The sequence below is a fragment of the Chiloscyllium plagiosum genome, unplaced genomic scaffold, assembly GCF_037043375.1.
Source record: "Chiloscyllium plagiosum isolate Xiang-an unplaced genomic scaffold, Cpla_swu_hap1 HiC_scaffold_5, whole genome shotgun sequence".
Classification (NCBI taxonomy): Eukaryota; Metazoa; Chordata; class Chondrichthyes; order Orectolobiformes; family Hemiscylliidae; genus Chiloscyllium; species Chiloscyllium plagiosum.
Window position 1 is genome coordinate 67,226,348 of NW_028270143.1, and position 19,251 is coordinate 67,245,598.

The following is a 19,251-nucleotide window of genomic DNA, read 5'->3' on the forward strand; positions in this document are numbered from 1 at the left end:
GAAGGGCTTATGCCCATAATGTTAATTCTCCTGCTCCTCGGATGCTGCCTGACCTGCTGCGCTTTTCCAGCACCACAGTCTCTGCTGTGATTGCAAGTGAGGCAGGTAGGGGGATCCTGAGTTCAGGAATGGAAAAGCCTCAGCTCTTGACCCTGTCCAACAGGTATGAGATGCTTGCTCCCTGTGTGGATGAGGAAAAGGGCTGTGGCGAGAATGAGCCAGCTGACCACGGCACCATGATGCAGAAGGTCATTAAAGTGGGGGGAACAAAAACACAAGGGTTTGTTATAGGGGGATTCTATAATTGGGAGTATAGATAGTATCCTTTGCAAGCCAGATCAGGAGTCCTGTATGGTTGGTTGCCTTCCTGGTGCCAGGGTGAGGGCACTTCTGACCAGCTTGAAAGGATATTGGAGTGGGAGGGGGAAGATCCAGTTGTTGTAGTCCAAATTGAGACAAACAACATAGGCAAGGCTAGGATGGAGGACCTGTTTGGGTGTTATCAAGCACTATGAACTAAATTAAGGAACAGGTCCTCAGAGAGTTATAATCTCTGGATTACTGCCTGAGGCACGTGCAAATTGGCTTAGGGATAAGAAAATTAGGGAAGTAAACACATGGCTAAGGGAGTAGTGTGGGAAACAGGGGTTGCATTTCACGGGGCATTGGCATCAGATTTGGAATAAGAGGGATCTGTCCCAATGGGACTGTCTCCACCTGAACTGATCTGGAACCAGTTTTCTAGCGAAAATGATAAATAGGGTGGTCACGAGGACTTTAAACACGGGAAAAGAAAAACGACAGGAAGTGTGATGGCAAATAAAAAGGTAAGCAGCAGGTTAGCATGTGTGCAAGAGGATTTACCTAAAAGGCAGACTATGAAAGAAATAAAAAGAAAGGATATCTCAGGATATTATTAGAGATATTGGAAATCATGAGGGTGTGAAAACTAACATAAGGGTACTTTACCTGAATGTTCGTAGCATTCGTAACAAGGTCAATGAGTTAACGGCACAAATCATCACAAATGAATATGATGTGGTAGCCATTATAGAGACATGGTTACAGGATGGTCACAACTGAGAGTTAAATATCCAGGGGCATCAGACTATTCGGAAGGACAGACAGGAAGGTAAAGGAGGTGATGTAGCTCTGATATTCTGTAGCATCAGGGCGGTGCTGAGAAATGATATAGATTCAATGGAGAATAATTTGAAACCATTTGGGTGGAAATTAAAAATTCTAAGAAGAAAAAGTCACTGATAGGCGTAGTCTATATGGCCACCAAATAATAACATCACATTGGGACAGGCAATAAACAAAGAAATAGTAAAAATGGTATGGCAATTCTCATGGGGGAACTTTAATCTACATGTCGATTGGTTGAGCCTGCTCATTCAGGGTACCCGAGGAGGAGTTCGTTGAGTGTATCCATGATAGTTTTCTTGAACAGTATGTAATGGAATCGACGAGGGAGCAAGCTATTCTAGATCTGATCCTGTGTAATGACACAGGAATAATTAATGACCACATAGTTAGGGATCCTCTTGGAAGGAGCGATCACAGTATGGTTGAATTTAGAATACAGATGGAAAGTGTGAAAATAAAATCCAATACCAGCATCCTGTGCTTAAACAAAAAAGACTACAATAGAAAGAGAGAGGACTTGGCTAAGGATGGTTGGAAACAAAGATTTTATGGTGGGACAGTTAACAAGCAGTGGAAGACTCTCAAAGCAATTTATCAAAATGCTCAGCAAAAGTATATTCGAGTGAAAATGAAGGACTGTAATAAAAAGGGGTAATCTGTCATGGGTGTCTAAGGAAATAAGGGAGACTATCAAATTGAAAGAGGAGGCATACAAAATGGTCACGATCAGCAGGAAGCTAGAAGACTGGGAAAACCTTAAAGGTCAACAGAGCCACAAAAAAGAGCTATAAAGAAAGGTAAGATTGAACATGAGAAAAGACAGATAGCAAAAGTTTCCTTAAATAAATACAATGAAAAAGAGTGGCTAAAGTAAACATTGGTCCTTTAGAGGGAAATGGGAAGTTATGGGAAATGATGAAATGGCCGAGGCATTGAACAGGTATTTTATGTCAGTCATCACAGTGGAGGACACTAATAACATGCCAGTAATTGACAAAGAGACGAAGGTAAGTGAGGACCTAAAAACAATCATTGTTACAGAAGAGATAGTGTTGGGCAAGCTAATGGAGCTAAGGATAGACAAGTCTCCTGGCCCGGATGGAAGGAATCCCTAAAAGTGATGGCGGGGGGAAATAGCAAGCACACTTGCAGTAATTTTCCAAAATTTGCTGGACTCTGGGGCAGTTTCAGCAGATTGTAAAAACAGCAAATGTGATGCCACAGTTTAAAAAGGCTGGTAGACAAAAGATGGGGAATTATAGACAGGTTAGCTTAACTTCTGTAGTGGGGAAGCCACTTGAGTCTAATATCAAGGAAGAAATAGCAAGGCATCTAGATAGAAATTGTCCTGTTGGGCAGACACAGCATGGGTTCATGAAGGGTAGGTCATGCTTAACTAATCTTTTGGAATTCTATGAAAACATTACAAGCACAGTGGACAACGGGGACTCAGTGGATGTGGTGTACCTAGCTTTCCAAAAGGCCGTTGACACGGTGTCACACAAGAGGCTACTGCTTAAGATAAAGATGCATGACATTACGGTAAATTAATGGCATGGATAGAGGATTGGTTGGTTGACTAACAGGAAACAAACAGTGGGGACAAATGACTGCGATTCTGGTTGGTAATCAGTAACTAGTAGTGTGCCTCAGGGATCAGTATTGGGACCGCAATTATTCACAATTTACATAAATGATTTGGAGTTGGGGATGACATGTAATTGTCAAAGTTTGCCGATGACACTAAGATGAGTAGCAAAGTGAAGTGTGCAGAGGACTGTGAAATTTTGCAGAGGAACATAGATACTTTAAGTGAGTGGGCAAAGGTCTGGCAGATTGATTACAATGTTAATAAATAGCCATCCATTTTGGTAGGAGTAACATTAAAAAAGGACTATTATTTGAATGGTAAAAAGTTGCAGCATGCTGCTATGCAGAGGATCTGGGTGTCCTTGTGCATGGATGATAGAAATAGGAGAAAGTGAGGACTGCAGAAGCTGGAGATCAGAGTCAAAAAGTGTGTGTTGGAAAAGCACAGCCGGTTAGGCAGCACCCGAGGAGCAGGTCCAAGTTAGAGTTTTGATCAACAAGCAAATCAAGGTTTATGGAGGGTGAGGGGTAGCTAAGAAAGTGCAGGTAATGTCATGGTCAGATCAGCCATGATTTTGTTGAATGGTACAGCAGGATGAATGGGGCAACTCGTTTACTCCTGCATCTATTTCTTACAATCTTACAAACCTCTTGGTCATATATTAAGTTTGTTTTGACTATCCTGTTATTCTATACCCCCCGTACCATCATTAGTATGGCAACAACATAATCATTTAAGGCTGTAATGTAGAGCTGAATCTTACATATTTGAAGGTAAGGGCTGGTTGCCTCACATTTTTGGAAGGTTTCTTGCTCCCAAGGCCTTGTGGATTTTTTTTACCATATCTTATCAAACTTGCCTCATTAATTACCTATCCAACCCCATGGGGCCCTCTCTTGCTCAAATCTACCTGCACTTTACCACTCATGCTCCCAGAACAACTTGCCACCTCAGGGATATCTTGAAATTGGCTGGCATTCGTGGCACTGGTGCTATCTTTAAAAGCTTGTTGTAGAGTTGAATAAGCACTGTTGGTCTGGAGCTGTCTCTCTCAGTTCCTGACATTGTCCCCAGATATGGCAACCAAGGGAAGAGTTACCCTACTTTGCAGACATCAACCTGGAGATCTTGCTAGATTGGGTGATGCAGAAGTGAAATATTCCCTTCCCCCAGCAGAGGAGACCATGACACCAGTCTACTCTAAGGTTCCTACCCAGGTCAGTGCAGCCTCAGCCATTGAGGGGAATATCCAGTAAAGTTAAGGTCCACCAATGTAAATGACACTACCGTCTCTCTGAATGCTCACACTCATTCTATCTCTGTTCCAGCAGCCACCAAAGTACCATTACCTACCATTATCACTATTGCACACAACATCTTCGTTCACTCACTGTCACCTACCCTAACCACTGACACCATCCTGCATGGCCTCAGTGCTGTCTACTCACACACTTGGACTACCTCCCCCCACTCTAAAGGTAACAGCTGTGCTGCCCACTTTCACCTCCTTTAATACCTTCTGCACTTTCATTTTGGGAGGAAAGCAACTCCTAATAGGGCAGAAAGGATCAAGATAGGTGGTGGGCTACCCAGCATTTAGAGTCATAGAGATGTACAGCATGGAAACAGACCCTTCTGTCCATGTTGATGAGATATCCTAGATAAATCTAGTCTCACTTGTTATAATTTGGCCCATATCCCTCTAAATCCTTTCTATTCATGTACCCATCCAAATACCTTTTAATGTTGTAATTGTACCAGCCTCCACTACTTCCTCGGGCAGCTCATTCCATACACCCACCACTGTGTGAAAAAGTTGCCCCTTAGGTCCCTTTTAAATCTCTCCCCTCTCATCTTAAACCAATGCCCTCCATTTTTGGAAACCCTCACCCTGGGGAAAATACCATGTCTATTTACCCTAACCATGCCCCTCATGACTTTATAAACCTCTATAAGGTCGCCCCTCAGCCTCTGACGCACCAGGGAAAACAGCCCAAGTCTATTCAACCTCTCCCTATAGCTCAAACCCTCCAACCTTGGCAACATCCTTGTAAGTCTTTTATGAACCCTCTCATGTTTCACAACATCCTTCCTATAAAAGGGAGACCAGAACTGAACACACTATTCCAACAATGGTCAAACCAAAGTCCTGTAGAACCGTAACATGCCCTCCCAATTCCTATACCCACTGCACTGACCAATAAAGGCAAGTTAGCTCCTCACTTTGATTGTGGAGAACATCTTGACTCTGACTACCCCAAATGGTGGGCTGATAATGTCCAAGCAGCTGGACTGGTTACGGAAGATATGATGCCAGGACCCATGAGCAAAGGCTGTCTCTTCACTTGACTGAGGACTGTTGACAACTATGACCAGCTTCTGGCTTTGTATCTGTGTTAAATGGCACTACAATACTGCAGTATTGTGAACCTGATACCTGTGACATGTACAATAAGACAAGCCAGCAAGTTAATAGCCCAGAGATGCAGCCAGGTCCAACCCATGAGATTAGATTAGATTAGATTATTTACAGTGTGGAAACAGGCCCTCCAGCCCAACAAATCCACACCGACTCTCTGAAGAGCAACCCACCCAGACCCATTCCCCTACATTTATCCCTTCACCTAACATGGCCAATTCACCTAACCTGCACATTTTGGGACTGTGGGAGGAAACCGGAGCACCCATCCCTTAGTGCACAATCTCCCTGCACTAGCATTGCAATGTTAATGGTAGAACAGCCTAAGGTGTAATTTTGAGCTTGGTTCAAGTAGACCAGACATACGACATGTGGTTCTCAGAAGCTGGCAAATATTGGATATCAATGTCCTTACATGTGGGTTCATGTGGCTATTGCTCATGGAGCTTGTCCGAAGATGTTTGTCCCCAGTGTGCAATATGGAAATCATTTGGAGCAAGCAGTGAGCTGGGTTCACCAGGTACCTGCCCTGACTTCCATGTCAAGAGTTCTCAACGTTCAATTAGTTCAATACGTTTGGTAAGATAGGAAGCCGACTATTAATGAGGCATGCTGTGCCATTAATGTTTAATGAACAATAATTTCCCTTAATTACTGTCACTGCAAATGCATAAATGATGCAGTGAATTGCTTCTGATATTGAGATAGTCCTCACCAGACTTCTCATGTGATTCTGCCACGAACCCTACCAAAGCTCACATTATTCAGACCCTGACAATATTCCACCCATAATCTTGAGGTTCTACTGATATGTACATGCTGCTAGAGTTTGCTTTGTGGTTTTGACCAGTATGCCCAGTTAAATTACTTCACTGTAACACATTATTCTGTAACATTTATGCTGCCAGTAACAGTGTTATCAGTAATGGAGAAAGCAAGACTTATCTCATCATTACCAGTCAGCACAGCACAAGGTCATGCTGATATTTTTACTGCTAAGAGCTAGTTGTGTCTCACAGAATACTGACAGAATACAATGTGGTAACATTTTCCAGTCACTGTTGTCTTCTTTTCCTCTACAAACAATCAATATCGAACTGGTCTTATTGCATTTCTGCAAAGATCACCAGAGCTTTCAGGATCTTGATACTATTTACAGAATAAAGCATTTTGTTTACAAAGAATACCCACTCTGTCCTCATCCCTATATTTTGTGATATGAATCTCTCTCTCTCTCTCTCTCTCTCCTACCTCTCTCTGCCAAACAGGGTTAATGGTGTTAAAAGCAATCCCAGTGCGTTTCTCTTGCCCATGGTGTGGTAAAACAGGGAAGATGCTGTGTTTTCCTGGCTGGATGGAAATCTTCAGGTAAGGATCAGGATTAAAGAACATCCCTTTCTTCAAACCAACAGCTTGAAAACCTATCCAAGACAAAGAAGAAGATTATATTATATTATAATATAAACACATTATATTATAAACACATGCCAACTGTGTAGAAAACTGCAGGATTTTACATTACAATCAATCACTTTGTTTTCACAGAGTAGGGTTACCAGCTATGAATTTGCAAACATTTGAAACCTGAGGAAAAACCTATCAAACATCATCCATAAATTAACATTACCAGATATAAATTTGGAAAATATGATTGGCATTTACTATTCATAACATTTCCAAGTTTTATAACAGTGGATCAAATTTTAAATCTGTTAGCTTGGTGAAGAAGTATTTGACTAGCCATTTTTCTTGTGTGTATAAACACATGATAGGTTGACGTAAGATCAAAATGTACAACTGCAGCACATACACTCAATTGTTTAATAGACCAAGTTGACAGGGGTGCTCTCTCAAAGCCCAGGGATGCCATGTTTGTATCTGTCAGAATTTGGCCCTTGGACAGTTCAAGCTAATTAGGATTGGGTAGGGCAATGGGTCTCGTGGAGTGTGTGTGACTAGACCAGAGCATGAAAGTATCCAGATTTCCAGAACCTCTGCTTTTCAGACTACCAGTTCCACCATATTATTTCTATATAAGGGGAGTCCCTTGAAAACTGCACTCATTAATCTGATTAAATTTATTTAAATTCATATTAGAAACTGACCAAAAACAGCTAATGTATATACTCAAATTGATCATAAGTGACTATTTCCATGAATCTTTACAGCTGGAAATGCACTGCCTTATGCATTGTACATTTTTACTTTGTATAAACAATTTCATTGCTAATATCTCACAGAGAACTCCAGGAAATCATCTCCCTTTCCTGAATTTCCAGGCCCCACTGAAATCAAATGGAACCTGAAAATAATGGCATGAACGCAATGTTCTGAATCTCAACCTCATGCTGAGTCCAGGTAATTTTTACTGAAGCGGGTTTAGGACAAGCAGAACTATCTAGCCCCAGGAAGCAGGCAACCAGTTAGGTTTGCTTGACAAAGTACTGAAGTTGGAAACTGGGTGAGTGAGGGAAATCAGTGTAGTAAGGGAGAGGTGCTGTTCTAATCTTTTACTGTAAAACCGATGCTCTGACAGAAAGAGTGAGACACAATGATACTAGAGAGCTGAGGGTCTAGTGATATTAATTAGCTGAGCAGGAAGATGATTAGTTGGTCATTCTCTCTATAAACTGGGGCAGCTTTTAAACTAGGGCCAGGGAGATTATAAATTTATAGCTCAATTAGTTGACCTACTCAATATTCAAATTTACACATCATCTTCAGATGGAAATTCTGAGCTTGAAACCATAACTAGTTTCTCCTAATATAATAAAGATTGCAAGCCAGGTGATAGGACATAGCTGTGGCATGTGGGAGCTAGTGTCTGGCAGTGTGACCCACAGATACCACATCTGTAGTAAGCTCCTGCATAGTCTCTCCTTGTAGTTCTGTTTTACTGTTTGGAATGTAACCTCTTAATGCAACGCAATCTGCCTTTGACCCACAATTAGTGATTCTGCCTTCAGTAACCTCAGTCTCATGCTCCTCTCCATCGCCTCCTCTTTCTTTCAAATCCCCTTTATAGCCAATTGATCAATATTGAGTAACCCCTCCAAAATGTTTCTGTTTTAGTTTAGTGCCATTTTTATTATGTGCAAGTGAAACGTTTTGTGATGTTATACTAAGTTAAAGGCGCTATATTGATGCAAGTTGTGTTTATCAGATGAACTAAAATTACTTGATGGCTAAGTCACCTGGAATAAAATTTATGATCTGGTGATTCATCAGGTGGATGGTGTTATAGTCATGGAGAAGCAGTGTAGTAAATGAGAGAATTTCAAGTTCTACTCCAACACTAAAAAGTTTGGCCAAAATCTAAGAGGTCCTTAACTGTGATAGTAGCTCTGCAGAAAAGACAGAATCTGCCATTTATGCCATCTGTTTGGATGTTTTGCCAAAGTTATGGCATGAGATTGGAATTTACCCCAAGAACTTTATCAAAGATCAGATGTCTTTCATTCTATCACTCTCTAAATTAAATTTGCACAGCAATTTCAAACTACCACAATTGTGAACCATGAAAAAAGAAAAGTAATTTTCCTTTAGCATGGTTATCACAAAAAAATACATAGCTTATACAAGATAAATTTCTCCATTTTCCAAGTTACTGTAATTATAAGTTGTAATGGAAAATATATTTTTCATACTGTCACTGAGATAAGGTAAACTTGAATACTGGGCTTAATACACAATTTTATTGAAGTAGTGTATTCAATTCTGGATGCTGCACTTTCAGAAGGATGTTGAGACATAGACTGGGTGGAGTTCAGATCAACTAGACCTCAAGGAAAGTGGAAGCAGATTCAGTTGTAATTTTCAAAAAGGGAATTGGATGATTGTTTGAAGATGGAAACTTTGCAGGGCTATAGCAAAAGAGGAAAGTGGCATTAGGTGGGGAAAGGAGAGACAGAAAGCCTCAGGATGGACTCTCTCCAACCTTATTAACTTTGAAATTTAAAAGAAAAATCACTCAGCAACGAGGCAACCACAAGGAAAGGGCAAGTCCCCCTTCAAGAGGCTGTCAGTGCCTGGAGCTGAGACTGGGCAGATCGGAAAGGCCTCAAAGCTTGGTAGGAGCACAAGCTAAATAGTTTTTTTCTGAGGTGTATCATTTTATAATATCACGATGTTTACACTTCAAGAATTCAACGATTATATGCAAGTATTTTTTAAACACAGCTATTTTGGAGGAATTAATAAAATTAAACAAATCACATTTCCTTATGTATAATTATTTATAGTTTATTCTGAGCAATGTCTTTGTGAAGCTTGGTACAAACAGAAAACTATACAAAAACAATCATTACTTTGATATTGAAAATTAGAGATGGATGCATTTAAAAAAAAACAACTGTACCTGACAGTGTAAAACTGATCAGTCTTCGACTGCCCTGACATTGAACAGCATCTTCACTGGAAATGGTTTTAAAAACCTAATCAGTAGGAAAAATAGGAAAGATTAATAATACGATTCTTTCTCAAGGGACTCAAGGCATGAAAGTACTATCAAATTGAATAACAATCAAATAAAACAATCAAATTAACAGATGGAAGCCAAAGAAAAAAGCATTTGTGTTCTCCCATTAAGAAAGTGTTGATAATACAAATCTTGCCAATCTAATGGTAAGAATTCGGCCAATAAGTTGTTTCAACACAGACATCACAAAGACATTGAAATTTTAGGCAACAAATATCTGAACAGAAATAGAAAAAACATTGCTCAGAGTATGCAAAGATAAATTTAGATGAAGGCATGTAATTTAACTTTTTCACGTATTTATTTCAGTGTTCAAAGGACATGACAGGTTCAAGCATGGAACTAACTCCACAGGATTACATTTGTTTTTACTGGAATTGATAAGGTGGGATAAAGGGGAAACACAATAAAGGGGTGGTGGTAGAAATAAACATTTGGAAAATAGGGAGGAATTCACTGTCAGGTGAACATCTCTGTCAGCATCGTGCCATGAACATTATTTAACTCTGTGTCAGGATCCTAAAACACAAAGAATTCTTGTTTTATTCACTCATGAGACATGGGTGTTTCTGGCAGGCCAGCATTTATTGCCCATCCCTAGCTGCCCTTGAACCGATGGCTTGCTAGGCCACTCAGAGGGCAGTTGAAAGTCAATCACATTGCTCCAGGATCTGGAGTTACATGTAGGCCAGACCAGGTATGGATGGCAGATTTCCTTTCTGAAGGACATTAGTGAGTCAGATGTTATTTTTTCTGACAATTGGCAAACATTTCACGGTCATCAGTATATTAATTCCAGATATTCTTGTATATTGAATTTGAATTCAAATCCGGGTCCCCAGAACATTACCTGAGTTTCTGGATTAATAGTCGAGCAATAATACTATTAGGTTATTGCCTTCTCTCATATTCAAGATGAATTAACTGGTACAAATGGTACTAGCTGCAGGAATGGAAAGCTCTGGGTAATCTGGGTAAGGCAGTCTGAAAGGTTGATAAGAGAAAAATTTGTCATATCCTCAGCTTTATTAGTAGAAAGTTAAGAGGGGAAAGCAAGGAAATTATATTTCATAAAATATTGGTTTGACCTTGTAGTGTCATGTTCAACATGTCAGTATGCTTATAAAAGACAAGCTCACAACATCATAATAGTATTGCAGCATATGACCTGAGAATCTATAGGTCTCATATTCCATTTTATCTTGCGTCACCGGAAGAGTGCTACTCTACTGCAACATAATAGCATAAGATAAGCCCAGACACCTATGTGCATGAGAAATGTAATGTTTATACATAATAGTTGTGATAAATATCTGTTGGATTCTTCAACACCGTGACATCCATACCCAGGTTCTGATGTTACAGGAGATAAATAAGCATTGCCACATCAAGTAAAAACACTTTGAGGCAAACTCATACCAGGTCTCTTTGGAGTAGTGATTTCAATTCTGGATGCTGCACTGTCAGAAGGATGTTGAAATCTAGACCAGGTGCAGTTCAGATTACTCGAACTCAATGAAAGAAGACTGGAAGCTGGTTCAATCATAATTTTCAAAACGAGAATTTGATGATTGTTTGAAGATAGAAATTTTGCAGGGCTATGGCAAAAGAGGGGAGGGAGAGAGAGGGAAAAAAACCTGAGGATGGACTCTCCCCAACTGTTTAATTTTGAAATGTAAAAAAATTCCCTTGGCAACTGGGCAACTACAGTGAAAGGGAAATTCCTGTTTTGAGGAGCTGCCTGTGCTTGCAGCTGAGACTGTGCAGATAGGGATGACCTCAAAGCTTGCCCACAAGGCTAGATTGCTTCTTTCTGTGCCATATTATTCTCTAATTCTGTGATGTTGGAAAGAACATTACACAGTCATGCTGAGATAGACCATAAATGCATATCTGTATATAGGTGTCTTTATCTGAACATATATTTGTAACATTCTGTTACATATGATGTTTGTTATCACAAAAGGGACACCATGCCATGGTAATGTTCGAAGATATTATGCAGGATGTTCATAAAAGTGTATATTTAGTGTTAGTTTAAAGCAAACAGACTGTTCTTAAGAAGTACGAAAAGGAAATCAGTTCTTGTTTCTTGAGCCACATTTGAAGATGTGGACTTGGGCCAGAGTAGACAGAATTCCTTCCGCATTCATTATAATTACTGAGGCATGTATCCCCACTGAATGACTGATATAATTAGGCAAACCCATCCACTTTCTGAGCAGACCAATCACAGGCCTATTTAAAACGTTAATGTACTTTCAAAACGATATTGCAATTTTTTAATGCAAGATTTCACTGTGGAATGGCTGTAGAAGAAAGTGCAGAATGATGAGTTGTTCAGAAGCCCCAAATTCTGTGTGAAGGAGATCTTACGAGAGAAGTCAGAGTGAGGAGGGCATTTTCCTTTCCAGGTAGTGGGCGAAGGATCTTAAAGTATCAATCACACCCAAGATGGAGAGAAGTCTGGAGATTGTCAGCTTCATAAACAACTGGAGCTAGATGAAACAGGGAATAGACTTAAATTACCTCGCAAAACCAACAACTCTTCATTGCTATATATCCATCAACAGTATATGATAACAGTCTGTAGCCTCCTCACTACCACTCTCAACATTTTCTCCCATCTACAACATCCTTCATTATCAAAATCATGAGCTGCTAGTGAGCTGGAACAGATTCCTCTGAAGTTTATAGAATAGGAAATGGTGAGGCTAAGGTCTTACTGAATCTATGAAAACACCCATTAGATCAAACTGCACTATGATTCCTGTCACTAGCTTTTGTGCAACCCATTAGTACCATCCTTATGCTTGGTATTTTATCTTCACTCTAAGCCTTTCCACAGGGACTGCAGGCGATGGAAAGCACATACCTCAGACAAGGAATATCCTTCTGAGAATGAATAGTCACTCCCAAATGCCAGCGCAGAAACTAATATCCAGGACAAGAGTCCAGGGTGTTGCAGTAGCATATTAGCATGGATAGAGGATTAGATAACTAATAGAAGAAAGGGGATTGGGATAAGGGGTACATTTTCAGGACAGCAACCTATAATTACTGGTGTATCACCGAGATCAATACTGGGGCCACAATTATTTACAATTTATATTCATGACTTTGATGAGGGAAGTCAATATAATACCAACAAGTTTGTGGATGATGCAAAAAATAGGTGGGAAAGCAAATGGTGCGGATGACACGAAGAGTGTGCAGAGGGATACAGACAGTTTAAATTAGTGGGCAAAATCTGGGCAGATGGGATACAATCTGGAGAAACATGAAGTGACACACTTTGGCAGGAGAAATAGAGGAGCTGAATAGTATCTAAATGGAGAAGACTGCGAAAAGCTACAACAGAGGGATTTGGGAGGCCTTGTGTCTAAATCACTAAAGGTTAGCATAAAAGTTCAGTGGGTAATAGGGAAAGAAAGTGGAATGTTGGTCTTTATTTCAAAGGATGAAAAAGTGAGGACTGCAGATGCTGGAGATCAGAGTGTGGTGCTGGAAAAACACACAGGTCAAGAAAGGCTGATGAAGGGCTTATGTCTGAAACATCAATTCTCCTGCTCCTTGGATGCTGCCTGACCTGCTGTGCTTTTCCAACACCACACTCACAATTTTATTTCAAAGAGAGTGGAGTATCCAACCTCTAGAACCCTCCTCTAGCTTATCTCTCCACGCTTCAGGCTCTCTGCCTTTATTCCTGATGAAGGGCTTTTGCCCGAAACGTCGATTTTACTGCTCCACGGATGCTGCCTGAACTGCTGTGCTCTTCCAGCACCACTAATCCAGAATCTGGTTTCCAGCATCTGCAGTCATTGTTTTTACTTATTAAAATAGGGAATCCTTGCTAAACGTATACATGGTACTAGATTGACCACACTGGAAATACTATGAACTGTTTTGGTTCCCTTATTTAAGGAAAGATATACTGGCCTGGGAGGCAATCCAGAGAATGTTCTTATGAGGCGAGATTGAGTAGGTTACACCTGTATTTATTGGAGTTTAGAAGAATGAGAGGTGATCTTGTTAAAACATACAAGATTCTTAGGGGATGTAATAGGGTCGATGTGGAGAGTTTGTTTCTTCCTTGTAGGAGAGGTTAGTAACTGAGGGCATAACGTCAGAGTATGGAATTACGTTTTCAGACAATGGTAAGGAGAAAATTCTTCTCTCAGTGGGTAGTGAAATGAAATGCTGAACTCTTTATTGCACAGAGCTGTTAAGGCTGGGTCGATAAATATGTTTGATGTTTAGATAGACAGATTTTAATCAGGAAAGGATTCAAAGATTGTGAGAGAATGGTAGGAAAGTGGCATTGTGGATTATAAAATCAACCATGATCTCATTAGCAGAGCAGACTTGATAGGCTGAATAGCCTACTTCTACTCCAATGTCATATGTCTTATAATTGATTGGTTATTCTTAAATTCTCTTCATGTTGACCTGATGCTGGTGGATAAAGAATCCTTGACGCTCAATCCTTGATCCTTTCATGTGTTCAAATCTCCTGTTATGGCAGCTCCAAGTCCGGAGGAAATACATACAGTCTGTGTGGAATTATCTCTACGTGGCACCAGCACTCTGCAATCTGCCTTGGACAGGATGTCTATCTACAGAGTAGGTGAAGCAGGTTCTCACAATAAGGTAAAAACAATGACTGCAGATGCTGGAAACCAGATTCTGGATTAGTGGTGCTGGAAGAGCACAGCAGTTCAGGCAGCATCCAAGGAGCTTCAAAATCGACGTTTCAGGCAAAAGCCCTTCATCAGGATTAAAAGCAGTGAGCCTGAAGCGTGGAGAGATAAGCTAGAGGAGGGTGGGGGTGGGGAGAAAGTAGCATAGAGTACAATGGGTGAGTGGGGGAGGGGATGAAGGTGATAGGTCAGGGAGGAGAGGGTGGAGTGGATAGGTGGAAAAGGAGATAGGCAGTAGGACAAGTCCGGACAAGTCATGGGGACAGTGCTGAGCGGGAAGTTTGGAACTAGGGTGAGGTGGGAAAAGGGGAAATGAGGAAACTGTTGAAGTCCACATTGATGCCCTGGGGTTGAAGTGTTCCGAGACGGAATATGAGGCGTTCTTCCTCCAGGTGTCTGGTGGTGAGGGAGCGGCAGTGAAGGTGGCCCAGGACCTCCATGTCCTCGGCAGAGTGGGAGGGGAGTTGAAATGTTGGGCCACGGGGCGGTGTGGTTGATTGGTGCGGGTGTCCCAGAGATGTTCCCTAAAGCGCTCTGCTAGGAGGCGCCCAGTCTCCCCAATGTAGAGGAGACCGCATCGGGAATAACGAATACAATAAATGATATTAGTGGATGTGCAAGTAAAACTTGATGGATGTGAAAGGTTCCTTTAGGGCCTTGGATGGAGGTGTGGGCGCAGGTTTTACAGTTCCTGCGGTGGCAGGGGAAAGTGCCAGGATGGGAGGGTGGGTTGTAGGGGGGCATGGACCTGACCAGGTAGTCACGGAGGGAACAGTCTTTGCGGAAGGCGGAAAGGGGTGGGGAGGGAAATATATTCCTGGTGGTGGGGTCTGTTTGGAGGTGGCGGAAATGTCGGCGGATGATTTGGTTTATGCGAAGGTTGGTAGGGTGGAAGGTGAGCACCAGGGGCGTTCTGTCCTTGTTACGGTTGGAGGGGTGGGGTCTGAGGGCGGAGGTGCGGGATGTGGACAAGATGCGTTGGAGGGCATCTTTAACCACGTGGGAAGGGAAATTGCGGTCTCTAAAGAAGGAGGCCATCTGGTGTGTTCTGTGGTGGAACTGGTCCTCCTGGGAGCAGATATGGTGGAGGCGGAGGAATTGGGTTCTCACAATATAAAGCAATGTTCATAGACTTTGCAACTTTGATGGAATCCTGAAATCAAAATGATTGGGTTTCTTTCCCTTTTTGTAATGAATAGTATTTGTTCATGTCTTGAGTGTATGGATCATGACATTTTTCTAAGTACAGTAATATTTTTGTTGTTTTTGTTGCTTCATTGCGAACATTTCCATGTCTCTCCACTTAATGCTGCAGTTCCTACAGAGTTGACATACATCATCTTAATCTTTCCTGAATCAGTTCTAATGTCTTTGTTCAGCTCAGCTTGCACAAATATTTTAGGAAATATAATAAATTGATCAATGAAAGGGAGCAAAAACTGAACTAAGAGCAAATTGCCATTTAGCTTACCCTGTAAATACTATCTTATGGTGATTTCCCCCACAGATTGATAGACATTTTTACTATGTTATAAAGAAGGAGAAAAAGCGATTAAGGATTGTTATATTGATATAGGACATTGACTAATTGCAGTGGTATATAATTGTGTATATTATTTTAATATTGCTTGCACACTGTCAGTGACACATAAAATGTACAGCATGTTGTTTGTCTTATCGAAGAAAATCCAATGCTGGCCAGCTCTGAAATTAGTCGTGAGTATGGTGTTGGAAAAACACAGCAGGCCCGAGGAGCAGGAGAATCGAGGAGCCCTTAATCAGGGCTTATGCCCGGAATGTTGATTCTCCTGCTACCTGATGGTGCATGACCTGCTGTGCTTTTCCAGTACCACACTCTCGACTCTGATCTCCAGCATCTGCAGTCCTCACTTTCTCTCAGCTCTGAAATTAGCCACGCAGTTGGTGTTAAAAGCTGATTTAGTTAGATTACTGTATAACAGTGAATATTATCATGGCCATATTTAGAGACTCCAATAAGTGCATTCTGTTGATTTGTAGCACACTTTTTCTGGAAAGGAGAGAAGAAGAAGAGCATGTAAGTCCAGTATACAATTTCTGTCATCATAAACTGTTATGGACAGCATTTTTCATGGGTGCATGGTGGCTCAGTGGTTAGCACTGCTGCTTCACAGCACCAGCGACCTGGCTTCAATTCCTGCATTGGGTGACTGTCTGTGTGGAGTTTGCACATTTTCCCTGTGTCTGTGTGGAGTTTGCACATTCTCCCTGTGTCTGTGTGGAGTTTGCACATTCTCCCTGTGCCTGCACGGGGTTTCCCCCCAGTGTTCTGGTTTTCTCCCACAGTCCAAAGATGTGCTAGTCAGGTGAATTGGCTGTGCTAAATTGCCCATAGTGTTAGGTGCTTTAGTCAGGGGTAAATTAGGGCAGGGGAATGGGAATGGGTCTGGGTGTGTTACTCTTTGGACGGTTGGTGTGTGGACTTGTTGGCCCAAAGAGCTTGTTTCCATACTGTAGGGAATCTAGTCATGTAAAATAGAATGAAGAGATCAGATCTGATTTCATTTCTCCATCACTGATGGTAGCTCAGCCTGTAAGAGATAATGTTATTCATTGTCAACTTCATCGGTTTGTTTCATCTGTTTTGATTATGTTGGTCTGGTAAGTGATTCTTATACACTTGCTTGACTATTTAAGTTTGTGAATGGAGCTAGTATTGCATCAGACTGGCAATCTTCTGGAAAGGATCTGGGATCTATCAGAGAACATTTGTATTGGAACATTTGTAAGTTGCGAGGTGGTTTAAATTTCTGTAAATAAACTATTTGGATTTAGGGCTAGAGTCATTTCTGCACTGCCTTGAAATAAATAAGACTTACTGCAAATCCAACTATATTGAACATGGAAGGCATTGCTGCATGAGATTTATCAATGAACATTTGATCCCAGAGACTTTGAGAATACCAGTGTGACAGTGAATGAAATTGTGATAATGCAGATATTGCATGTTTAGTTAAGGAATGGGAGTTGATCCAGAGTAGAAAACAGAGGAGGATAAAGTAGCATCAGAAAGAGCTGCACAAAATATCTTAATTTTAGAGATAAAGCATTTCAATAACTTTCCACATAGTACAGACTGCAAGAGCAATTGCTAATTCACTGGCAGGGTCAGATGGGGGAAATCATAAAGAGAGATGTGGTTTGAGTTACAGAGTCTATTCTTTAGGAGGGAGAAGGCTTTTCTTTGATCTCAAGTGTTCTGGTCAGAACATTTGTTCCCACTTACTGTTATTGTACTTACCTGCCCGCTTGATCTGCAACACAACAGGGTGAGATTGATTCAAGGCAGCACAGAGGGACAAGCAAGGGGACACACACACACACACCATGAGCTGCACCCAATGTCATAGAATCCCTGTAATGTGGAAAGAGGCAATTTGGTCCATCGAGTCTGCACCAACTCACCGAAGAGCATCCCACCCATACCCACCCCTCCCTTCCCTATTCTGTAACCCTGCATTTCCCATGGCTAACCCATCTAGCCTGCACATCCCTGGACTTTGGGGGGAAAAAAACAGAGCACCTGGAGGAAACCCATACAAATACAGGGAGAACATTCAAACTTCATACAGTCACCCAAGGCTGGAAACAAACCCAGGTCCCTAGCACTGTGAAGCAGTAGTGCTAACCACTGTGCCAGCTACAGTTTCTGTTTCTATTTTAGCATCGGAGAAACGTGTTCTCAAATGGGAGGGGAAGAGTCCCATTCTGTATGAGTGTATCATGGAAGTGGATGTTTAAAAATTTGCTAAATCCCTAAGGCTAGACACGTCTGTGGAAATGTTTCCTCTACAGAAAGAATTAAGTCTTCAATGGAATTCTGGGTGAAGAATAAAGCCATTGCACGTTATGTGGCAGCAGGGGATTAAGTAGCTGTCTGTGCTAAAGCCCAGTATCAAAGATGAAAGTGTTTACAAGCAGAATTAGATTTCCCACTCATGAAAGAAACAGCTTTTCAATCAGTTGGAGTTTTGGTGCACTAACTGAAATTCAGCTTTCACTTATGCTTTCGATCGACCCAAACTGAAAACAGAATAGAATAGCATAAGTGTTTCCATAATCAATCTGCTGGAAAGAGAGAGGGTGAAGTTAATTTTAACTTTAACTGTTTAGTAGATATTGAGCAAGGGCAGTTAAAAGTTTCCAATTAGCCCATTCTATTTCTGATGTGTTGATTCGTTTTTACGGATCTGTAGGATGCCTGTCTGAATCAGAGGGGAGCATCAGATACTTATGAAATTTGGATATTATTATTTAATTCACGTTGCAATAGTAATGCCTTGCATTTTCCTGCCTATTCTTTTACATGTCCCATTTAACCTCTCAACCTTCATGTAAGCCTTTGTCACTTGTACATCCTCGACCCAGCTCCTACCTGCTATATCAGCATCCCAACTTCCTCCTTACTCAAAATGCTTAACAAAGGAAATTGAGAGAAATATATAGTGTCATAGAGTCACAGAGATGTCCCACCATGGAAACAGACCATACGGTCCAACTTGTCAATAACAACCAGACATCCGAAAATAATCTAGTCCCATTTGCCAGCATTTGGCCCATATCCCTCAAAACCCTGCCTATTCAGGCACCCAGATGCCTTTTAAATGTTGTAATTGTACCAACCTGCACTACTTCATCTGGCAGCTCAATCTATACACACACCATCCTCTGCTTGAAAAAGTTGCCCTTTAGATCCCTTTTAAATCATTCCCCTCTAACTTTAAATCTTTGCCCTGTAGATTTGGACTCCCCTACCCTGGGGAAAAGACTTTGGCTGTTCACCCTAACAATGTCCCTCATTATTTTATAAGCCTCAGTAAGATCACCCCGCAGCCTCCAAAGCTCCAGAGAAAACAGCCCAGCTATTCAGCCTCTC

At 41.3% G+C, this 19,251-nt stretch overlaps 1 protein-coding gene across 11 annotated transcripts in view; it reads right to left on the reverse strand.

The window, feature by feature from the left end:
• The window catches only part of LOC122549923 (E3 ubiquitin-protein ligase HECW1-like), a 464,685-nt gene that overhangs the window by 252,882 nt on the left and 192,552 nt on the right, over nucleotides 1–19,251 (reverse strand). For all 11 annotated transcript variants that reach the window (XM_043690154.2, XM_043690156.2, XM_043690157.2 and 8 more), the window contains 2 exons: nucleotides 9,517–9,592; nucleotides 6,411–6,580 (listed from right to left, as the gene is read on the reverse strand). In XM_043690154.2, the coding sequence (XP_043546089.2) occupies nucleotides 6,411–6,580; nucleotides 9,517–9,592 (246 nt within the window). The remainder of the gene's footprint in view (nucleotides 1–6,410; nucleotides 6,581–9,516; nucleotides 9,593–19,251) is intronic.